General features: G+C 65.3%; 1 protein-coding gene across 2 annotated transcripts; it reads left to right on the top strand.

Moving 5' to 3' along the window:
- The first annotated feature begins 2,978 nt into the window (after window positions 1-2,978).
- Window positions 2,979-8,107, top strand: ENTPD2 (ectonucleoside triphosphate diphosphohydrolase 2). Of its 2 annotated transcripts, XM_042964421.1 has the most exons (9): window positions 2,979-3,128; window positions 4,399-4,516; window positions 5,037-5,187; window positions 5,370-5,529; window positions 5,610-5,837; window positions 6,279-6,533; window positions 6,616-6,735; window positions 7,529-7,663; window positions 7,733-8,107. In XM_042964421.1, the coding sequence occupies exons 1-9, from the start codon at window positions 3,012-3,014 to the stop codon at window positions 7,934-7,936; spliced, it is 1,488 nt and encodes a 495-aa protein (XP_042820355.1). In that variant the 5' UTR covers window positions 2,979-3,011; the 3' UTR covers window positions 7,937-8,107. The 2 variants fall into 2 exon arrangements, with proteins under 2 accessions (XP_042820355.1, XP_042820356.1); XM_042964422.1 differs by lacking the exon at window positions 5,610-5,837.
- Window positions 8,108-9,549: the final 1,442 nt, after the last annotated feature.

The raw sequence follows: 9,549 nt of genomic DNA, 5'->3' as shown, positions 1-9,549 counted from the left end.
CCCGCCCGCTCTCCTGTGTGTCTGCCGTGCCTCACAAGGCGCCACAGCCTTTTCCCCTTCCCGGGGTCCCTTTGGTAAATCCGCTCTCCTCAGGACAGGTGGTGGGTGGGCCTCCCCTGTGCCCACACCACGCGGTTCAGGAGCACCCCTTGCTCACTGTACATGCACGGATCCTGGTGCACAAGTGTTTGCCGGATGACTGAATGAGCACGTGAAGAAAGTGAGCAGTGAGTTGTGAACGTGGATGAAGGGAAGGGTCACCAAAGTGGACTCTGGATGTGGCTGGAAGGGGGAGCCAGAGCCCTAAAGGCCGATCACAGGAAGAATCATGACTTACAGGCCCCACCAGGGAAAGATGCGCACTACCTCTCCTATGGGAAATCCGCCCCCGAAACCCACCAGTGGCCGTCACTCTGAACTCTCGCTTTTCTCCAGCGGACGTGGGTTCAGAATAACCCCTTCTTCCGTCTCTATAAAATAGCATCCTCTCCTTTCTTTGTCAGATCTGCCTGTAGTTTTGCTGGAGTTTGTAAAGGCCGAACTGCGATTCTGTCATTCCCAAATAAAGCAATTTTTGCTAGTAAAATAGACGGTCTTATTTTTCAGGTGAACAGAGTGAAGGGCCTTTACCGGTTAAGAGGTTTCAGCCATAAGACGCGGCGCCCCCCAACGGGGAGACTGAGGCAGGCATAGCCAAGATGTCAGTGGGCCTCAGCAAGGGTCCGCGACCTGGGAGGTCTGGATCCCTCTGGCTGCACCTCTCTGCAAAGGCATTCCTCTGCCAGGACCCAGGGCCAGGCCACATGTAGCACATCTGGAGCCCTCCTCCCCCCCCCCCCCAGTCACCCCTAGGTTCCCAGAGGCCCCTCCCATGGTGAGTTCCTGCCAGGAGCCCCCTTTCGTGCCCCCCAGCCCACCTCCCACTCAGGAAGGACGTCTCTGCACCAAGGAGGGAGGCTGCGGCCCCGGTTCTGTCTCAGAGAGAACTCACTCTCAGGCTTCGTCCTGGCTGCCCCCTGCTCCCTGCCTGCTTTCCTTCTCTTCCGGGACTAATCTGGGCCCTGGGCCATGAGCCCTCCGGCATCCAGGCCTCCACTACCCTGGCCCCATCCTCTCCTGGCTGGTGGATCTCCGTCCAAGGACCAACCAGAGCATCAGGGAACCCTGCTTGGGCTCAGTGCGGTGAGGTGTGGGGGCCGGGAGGGGGGGCAGCACAGGGTGGGGTGTGGGGGCCGGGAGGCGGGGCAGCGCAGGGTGGGCGGGCCTGTAGGCAGCGCCCCGGCTGCCCTTTCTTGCGCTGGGCTCCCTGTGGGCCGCCTTTGTCTCTTTCTTTTCAACTTAATCTGCAGGCCTCTCCCTCCTCTGGGCTTTCCCTGTGGAAGAAAGGCCTAGAGGGAGGGGCAGGGGGGTGCCCGCAGAGCCAGAGCCCTGCGCTGGCCACACCCGGAGACTCTGCTGGGGCCCAGCCAGACGCGGTTGCGAGCAGGCTGAACCATCTCCGGGATTCCCACCCTTTCTGCTGTCGGGGTCCAGAGCTGAAAGAAAAGCTCCTTTACTAGACCAGTGACACCAGCCCCTCAGCCTGGGCAGCATCCCAGCCCAATTGTTCCTGCTGGTTCCAGCCAGCCCGGGTGCTGCCCAGACCCTGTCCCCATCAAAGGCCACCCTTTGGCCACCACCTCCCTGCCCCCAGTCACTGGCGCTCGGGGTGGTCTTGCCACATGGCTCCCTGCTGTTACATGGCTGGGATTCTTGGTGCCGGAATTCCTGTTTTGCCTAAGGCCCGGAGTGGGGGTGGCTCCTGGCCAGGGAAAGGGGTGATGCTTGGCTAGGCTGGCTCACAGGGTGCCTGGGGAGTTAAAGCACAGAGGCCAGACGTTTCGGGGGATTAAGGGGGCAGAGCTGAGGTCTAGGGCTGGCTGAGCACTTCCTTATCCCAGTCAGCATCCAGGGACCTGCTGGCAGACAACCAGGGCTGGGAGATCTTCTCCCTTATCTCCTTGCCTGGTGCACAGAGGACCCTCCTCCTGCTCCCCACCCCTGCCCTCCCCAGTCCAGGCTTCTGGGCACCCCACTCTCCAGGCAGAGGGGGTGTCAGGGATGGGCCAGCCCCTGAGCCAGGAGACTGGCACTGGTCCATATGAGCTTGGGCTCTGGTCTCTCAGTTCACTGTAAGCGTGACCACCCTGCCCCTTTCTCTAAGTGTGTCCTCACCTGTCACCTTGGCACTAGGGCTGTGTGTGGGATAGGTCTGGCTTCATGTTGCTTGGCTGCCCAGCTTTGAGCCCTCAGCACCTTGAGGGCAGGCCCAGACTGGGTCACTCCGATGTCCCCAGGGCCTGACTGTACATTTGCAGCTACCTGCCGTGTAGCCTACAGCTGGGTCAGCACCACTGGCTGGCTGGCCCTTGATTTCATGGAGAGTACGGCAGGACCCCAGCCGGGACCGGTGCAGCTCCTGTCGCTAGTGGTGGCTCCTTCCGTCAGGATCAGGCCGGGGAAAAGCTGGCCACTCCGGCAGCCTGGCCCTCTGAACGAGGCTGCCTGAGAGCCAGCCCCGCCCACCCTTCCAGGCCAGGCCTCCTGCCTAGACTCTCCCGGAGAGGGCTGGGGGTTCTCTTAGGTCCTGCCCAGGGGAGGTGGGGGGAATCCCCCAGTGCCCACAGGCCGACCCTGGTAGCCAGCACGAGGGGTCAGGGGGACGCGGCAGAGGGGACGAGTGTCGGAACTGGGCGGACAGGAAGCAGGAGGTGCTCGATAGCCGCGACCGGGGGCGCTGGGAGGGGCGGCGCGGGTGATTCAGCCGACACTTCTCCCACCTGCGCTCGCGGGGCGGGCGGGCGGCGGGCGGGGCGGCCAGTCAGTGGGCGGTCCTGGTCCGCCAGTGGGCGTGGCCAGCAGTGGCCTCTGTCCGCGCCCCGCCCTGGGCGCCTACCCCCGGGCCCCGGGTCCCCGGCCTCCAGCTCCCTGCCGCCCCTTCGACGACGCCTGGTGCGCCCGCGCGCCCGCCCATGGCTGGGAAGGTGCTGTCGCTGCTGCCGCCGTTGCTGCTGGCCGCGGCGGGCCTCGCCGGGCTCCTACTGCTGTGCGTCCCCACTCGAGACATCTGGGAGCTGCCCGCCCTCAAGGTGCACGCTCGGGCATCCGGCGCAGTCCGCGGAGTTGCGGGCCCCGGCTGGGAGGCTTGGACCCGAGCAGGGCCAGGCTGCGCTCCCGCGGCAGCCGAGGACCCCCACCCGCGCTGCGCTGCGCTCCTGGCCGGGCGGGGGGTGGAGTCCCGGGAACTCCCCGCTCGCGGTGCCCGTCGCGTAGCCTGTCAGGGACGCGGCCGAGAAGCTGTCTCTCCGCTCCCCAGATGCAGCCCCAGGACGCCCCAGGCTGCGGCTGGACCCGCCGCCCCCAGCCCTGTGCTGCGCCCCAGGGATGCATACCCTCAGGGTTCAGTCAGATGGGGTGCGGCGGGCGTCAGAGCCTAGGGACCCCTCCCCACCCACCCGGTGGCCCTGACAGTGCGGGGTCTGCCCTTGAGGGGCGCCCGGAGGGAGGACAGGCCCGGCTGGTCCTAGAGGCGTTGGGGTGGGCTAGGCCAGATCTGCTCCCGCCAGGCTCCTGCAGTCCTGCCGGCTCCCTTGACCCTTCATTGGACTGGTAGGAAGAGAGCTTTGCTGGGGGTATGTGGGTGCTCCAAGCCCCCAGCAGCCCAGGATGGGAGGTCGCAGGAGTGGGCGCTCTGTAGCCAAGGGCCACAGCTTGGGGGGTGCTGAGGCTGGGGGGGCGGTTAGCCTGCTGATGCTGCTGTTCCCGGGTTGGGGAAGAGGCCTGGAGAGGCCCCTTTCCCCTGCTCAAGAGGGCACGGGCTCCAGTGGGGCTCTCAGTGCTGGGAGCCTGGCCCTTGGAACTGCAAGGAAGGCCCACGTGGGCCCTCTCAGCTCTGCAGGACCCAGCTCAGAGGTGCTGGCCTTGAGGCTCAGGGAGGGGGTGTCTTCAGGCATGCTTCCACATCCTGAGGCTGGGCTGAGGTCAGAGAGGTAGGGACACAGACGTGGAGAAAGCGTGGGTGCTGGTGTTCCTGCAACTGGGTTTCCTCTACTGCAACCTGGGGACCTCACGTCCCTAGGGCGTTTCCGAGGGTGGTCCCGGGACTTTTCTGACACTGACACAACCCTTCAGCTTGCCCTTGCCGGGAAAGTTCCTGCAGTCAGAGGAGAAAAGGCTCCTGGCTGTCTACCCCTGCCCCCATTCTCTCCCCTACCAAGCCGTGTCTCTGTGGCGGTCCCTGCCGCCTGAACCCCGGTACTTCACTCTGGAGGTTCCAACCTTGCCACAGGGTGGGGGTGGGGGAGACCCGGGGAGCCAAGGGGCGTGGCCTCAGGTCCCCACCCTCACCCCCATTCCCAGTACGGCATTGTCCTGGACGCCGGCTCCTCGCACACGTCCATGTTCATCTACAAGTGGCCTGCAGACAAGGAGAATGACACAGGCATCGTGGGCCAGCACAGCTCCTGTAATGTACGTGGTAAGGCCCCCTGCGCCTGGACACCCACTCCACTCACTGTAGGACCTCAGGCGCCCTCTCTGGCCTTAGCCTCTGAAGTCAGGCGCCTCGGCTCGAGGCCGCTGGGGCCCGCTCCGGGAAGGAGCTGCAGGAACCTCCGAAAGAGGCTGGGACCCTGGGCCTGGGAGAGGCTACAGGCAGTTCATTCTAGAAAGTAAGCCTCAGGCAGTGCCTGGGAGGTTTGGGCTTTGCCTGGCCCAAGACTGGCGCACCAGGCAGGCCCCTCGGGAGGCGAGGCCAGATTGACAATGCCTAGTGCTTTATCCTGGCACCTGGGCCCACACCCATGGGCGGGCAGCAGCCTCAGAGACTCTGGGTGGCCCAAAGGCAGGTAGGCCCTTTTGTCTCTGAGGGCTTAAACCGGGAAGGTGTGTCCAAGCTGCCACCGGGCTTGGGAGCCCAAGGTCCCCAGCCCTCCTGGCCCATGGCTCTTCCAGGGGCTGGCTGTCAGGCTTGGGCCGATCTCCCTGTCCCCCTCCAGGAGGGGGCATCTCCAGCTACGCAGACGACCCTTCCAGGGCTGGCCAGAGTCTCGTTGAATGCCTGGACCAGGCGCTTCAGGAGGTGCCCAAGGAGAGCCATGTGCACACGCCCCTCTACCTGGGAGCCACAGCAGGCATGCGCCTGCTCAAGTGAGTGTGCCCTTGACCTTCCCGGTCTCCACAGAGCCTCAGCATAGGGTGGGCCCCACACGCCCTCAGCAGCGGCCCTGAGCGGGGACCCACGCGGCCGACCGGCCACACACGGCGCTCCCCAGCAGCAGGATCTTGGCTCCCTGGGGAGGATGGCCCTCAGAGTCCTCCCTGTGTTATAGCCTGACCAGTCCCGAGGCCTCGGCCAACGTGCTCGCGGCTGTGACCCGGACGCTGACCCGGTATCCCTTCGATTTCCGTGGCGCCCACATCCTCTCGGGCCAGGACGAGGGGGTGTTTGGTTGGGTGACGGCCAACTACCTGCTGGAGAACTTCATCAAGGTGGGCCTGATGGTCAGCCCAGTGAGCCAGGGGGCGTGGCACCCACCCACCAGCTGACCCCCACCCTCCGCTCCCCACAGTATGGCTGGGTGGGCCGGTGGTTCCGGCCAAGGAAGGGGACGCTGGGGGCCATGGACCTGGGGGGCGCCTCCACACAGATCACCTTCGAGACGGCCAGCCCAGCCGAGGATCCAGCCAATGAGGTCCGGCTGCGGCTCTATGGCCAGCACTACTGCGTCTACACCCACAGCTTCCTCTGCTATGGCCGTGACCAGGTCCTCCGGAGGCTGCTGGCTGGTGCACTCCAGGTGCCCCACCCCCCCTGGCCCGCCTGCACCACTGTGCCCTCCTGGAGGGAGGGGGGTGAGAAGAGATGGGAGCTGAGGGTTCAGAGCAGAGCCTGGACCGAGGAGGGCTCCTCTGGCAACAGGAACCAAAGCTGGGTTGTAATCAGCTGGCAGGATAGATGCGGAGGGATCCTTCCTGGGCAAAAGCCAAGTGGTCTGGCGAGTGCCTGACTGGGGGAAAGGGGGGCCAGGGCCAGGTCTCCAAAGGCCTGGATTTTGTCCAGCAGTTAAGGGGAAGCCATAGATTGCTCCTGAGTGCAGAAAGTGATATTGCCCAAGCGGGACTTACGAGAGAGTCAACAGGCAGGCCCTCTGGGGAGGCTTTCCAAAGGCCCTGGGCAAGGGGTAGTGGGCGGACTTTGGAGGAAGAGTGATGCCTATCACAGCCCTACATTCCCCTAGACCCACGGCTTCCACCCTTGCTGGCCGAGGGGCTATTCTACCCAAGTGCTGCTTCAGGACGTGTATGAGTCTCCATGTACCGCGGCCCAGCGGCCCCAGACCTTCAACAGCAGCACCCGGGTCAGCCTGGCAGGGAGCAGCGACCCTGCCCTCTGCCGTGGCCTCATCTTAGGACTCTTCAATTTCTCCTCCTGCCACTTCTCCCGATGTTCCTTTAATGGCATCTTCCAGCCCCCAGTGGCTGGGAACTTCATGGTGAGTCCAGGGGGTGGGAGTGGGGGCGGGTGCCCTGTAGCATGTGGGGCCTGCTCATGGGGAGACCGTACCCCCCTTGCAGGCCTTCTCTGCTTTCTTCTACACCGTGGACTTCCTAAGGTCTGTGATGGGGCTTCCTGTGGCAACCCTGCAGCAGCTGGAGACAGCCGTAGTCGCCGTCTGCAACCAGACATGGAGTCAGGTGAGGCCTAGTCCCGCCTTCTCCAGGGTTGCACAGGAGGCCCCGGTCAGCTGGCATCATGCCTCCCTGAGGCCTGACCCTAGAACCGAGATCTGGAGGACAGAGCGCATAGCAAAGGCCCCGTGGCAGCAGGGCGCACAGAGGGAAATGGGGTGGGGACTGGTTGCAGCAGGAAGGACCGGCGGAGTTTAGGGGTGGGGGAGCCAGACTTTGAAGACAACACCCAGGCTTCTGGGGCTTCTGGGGTCTGCCACCGGTTAGACGCTGGTACCAAGTAAAGGAAGACAGAAGTGCTTGCTCAGGTGGAGTGTCAGGTGTCTGCCAGACCCCGGGAGAAACACAGTGTCTGTGGGCTCTGGTGGTGACCGAGGCCCCGTCCTGTCTTCTCTGGGTCTAGTCGCAGGCAGACTTAGGGGGGGCGGGGAAGCGGGGGACAAAAGGCCAGCCCAAGGTCCATGCGGAGGGCCTGGAGCTTCTCCTGTTGCCCTGACCACGGGCTAAGGTCGCTGCCAGCCTGCTGCGCCCTGGGTGGTCATCCCTGCTGTGCCCCCGGGGGCCCACCTCCAAGGCAGGGGTGTCCACTGCCATCCATCCACAAGTCACACTGTCCTTCCTGGAGGGCACAGTCCTGCCCTGGGTGGGGGGGGGGAGGGGAGGAGGTGGCCCCTCTGACCCTTCACTGCCCGTGGGTGTGTGTTGGGGGGAGGGGTGCGGCACGCCGCCGGCCAGCGCTCCTCGTGGGCCGGGACCTCCAGGTGGCGGCCGGCCCCACAGTCTCCCCCGCGCGTCCCAGCTGCAGGCTAAGGCTCCAGGGCAGCGGGCCCGCCTGCCCGACTACTGCGCGGGGGCCATGTTCGTGCAGCAGCTGCTGAGCCGCGGCTACGGCTTCGAGGAGCGCGCCTTCGGAGGGGTGACCTTCCAGAGCAAGGTAGGAGCTGGCGGGGGTGGGGGAACCCCCGGGCCGCGCGGAGGCTGAGGCCGTGCCCCTCGCCCGCAGGCCGGGGACACCGCGGTCGGCTGGGCGCTCGGCTACATGCTCAACCTGACCAACCTGATCCCCGCCGAGCCGCCGGAGCTGCGCAAGGGCACAGACTTCAGGTCCTGGGTCGCGCTTCTCCTGCTTTTCGCCGCCATGCTTCTGGCCGCCGTGGTCCTGCTGCTGCGCCAGGCGCGCTCGGCCGGGGCGTCGAGCGCCATCTAGCGGCGGGCCGGGTCCCGGTTCCCCGTCCCACCCGTGACGCCTCCGCCCACAACGCTGCTCCGGCCGAGACTGGGGGCCGGGCCCACGGGGGACCGGGGTGGGCGAAGGGAGCCACCTCCGGCCCCTGCCTGCCTGCTGCAGCCTTCTCCAGCCTCCAAGGTCTCCTGCTCCTCCCCGCGCCCCCACGCCCCCCCCCCCCCACTTCCTGGGGGTGGGGGATTCAGACACCCCCCCCCCTCCCCGAGCCCTGGGCTGGTGACTTCAGGACTGGGTGTCTAGGGACCCCCACCCCGCCCTCGGGAGTCTGGGTCTGCATCCGGGCGGTCAGAGCCCACAGGCCGGGAACGCAGTGCTTCCTTGTGACAATTTTGTAATAAAAGCTTCTTCCTAGAGCCGCGGAATGTTCCTAGGGTGGGGCCTCCTTGCTGCTGCCTGCCCTCCCTCCCTCCCCACAGCTATGTTGGCCAGGAAGGCCCGCTGCTGGTCCCCAGGGTGGCCCCGGGCTCCTTCTCCTTCCTTCTTCTCTGGGCCCGGACTGGAGCGGCGAGGGAACCCTGGTTCCCTGGTCCCCTGCTCCCAGTGTGTGGCCTGGAGTAGCTATGGGGTGGCCGAGCCAACACAGACCCCGTGTCCCCTGAGTCTTCTCCGGCCAGCAGTTTCCCTGCGGTACCTCCAGATCTGCATCAGTGACCCAAGCAAGATTGGAGCTGGGCCCTGGCCTGGAATTGGGCTGGGGGTGGGGGTGAGGGCGGGGAGCGTGGAGGTGGTGGAAATAGTGGGCAAGGCAGCTGTCTGGCTGCAGTCAGTGCTGGAAGAGTGAGGGGGGCGGTGGACAGACCCTCGGCAGGAAGCGGTGTTGGGGGCTGTTGTGATCAGGACCAGGAGGGCCGCGGGCCCATTGCTCAGAGAGACGAATCCCGTGAAGAGGCTGGGCTGTAAGGCCCAGGGGCCACCACACTGGGACGCGGCTCCCTTCCTGCCTGGGTGTGGTCTTCCGCACCCCCAAGAAGCACCAGGTGCCCCCACCTGCCTCTCCTGCAACCTCCTCCCCCAAGCACTGTTGCACTGTTTGTTAATTTAATTTTTAATTTTTCCCCAGCATGGGAAGGCATGGTCTTGCCTGTGTCTCCCTGCCCCCGACCTTTCTAGAAAGTGAGTGCAGACACCATTTCTGTCTGGTCATTGCCCTGAGGGCAGCGCTTGCTCTGGGGTTTTGAGCCATTTCACGAGCCCGAGGGCAGCCAGCCCTACCTTTGGGATTGTGACACAAAGGGCTGAGAAGACGCATCGGGTGTGGAGGCTCACCCCTGTTCTCTCGGCAAGGTGAGCCGGAGGGAGGTTTCCAGGTGGCAGGGGTGGCTGTGCTCTCTGGAGGCAACCGGTGCGCTGTAAGGGTGTGCATCCATAGGTGCGTGCTGCCGTGAGGCCTCGGGGAGCTAAGGGCTGTCACCTAGGGACCGTGGACAGCTCCCAGCCGCTCCAGGTCGCTCTTGCCCCCTGGCGGCCTCACTGAGAGCAGCCGCCCCATTCCCCCGAGCGGTCACCAGCACCCGCCTGGTTCTGCGAGTGTCCGCTGCACACCGAGGGCCGTGTGTCCCTGAGGGCCCAGGTGC

Source organism: Panthera tigris, chromosome D4 (genome assembly GCF_018350195.1).
Source record: "Panthera tigris isolate Pti1 chromosome D4, P.tigris_Pti1_mat1.1, whole genome shotgun sequence".
NCBI lineage: Eukaryota > Metazoa > Chordata > Mammalia > Carnivora > Felidae > Panthera > Panthera tigris.
The sequence above is the reverse complement of the archived record's forward strand: the minus strand, read 5'-3'. Positions and strand labels throughout refer to the sequence as shown.

What these genes read in the sequence shown, in the direction of transcription:
- ENTPD2 (XM_042964421.1), top strand. Translation starts at nt 3,012, where the DNA reads ATGGCTGGGAAGGTGCTGTCGCTGCTGCCGCCGTTGCTGCTGGCCGCG. An exon ending in CAGCTCCTGTAATGTACGTG is followed by an intron (nt 4,517 to 5,036) that starts GTAAGGCCCCCT and finishes GTCCCCCTCCAG; the next exon opens with GAGGGGGCATCTCCAGCTAC. An exon ending in TGCTGGAGAACTTCATCAAG is followed by an intron (nt 5,530 to 5,609) that starts GTGGGCCTGATG and finishes CGCTCCCCACAG; the next exon opens with TATGGCTGGGTGGGCCGGTG.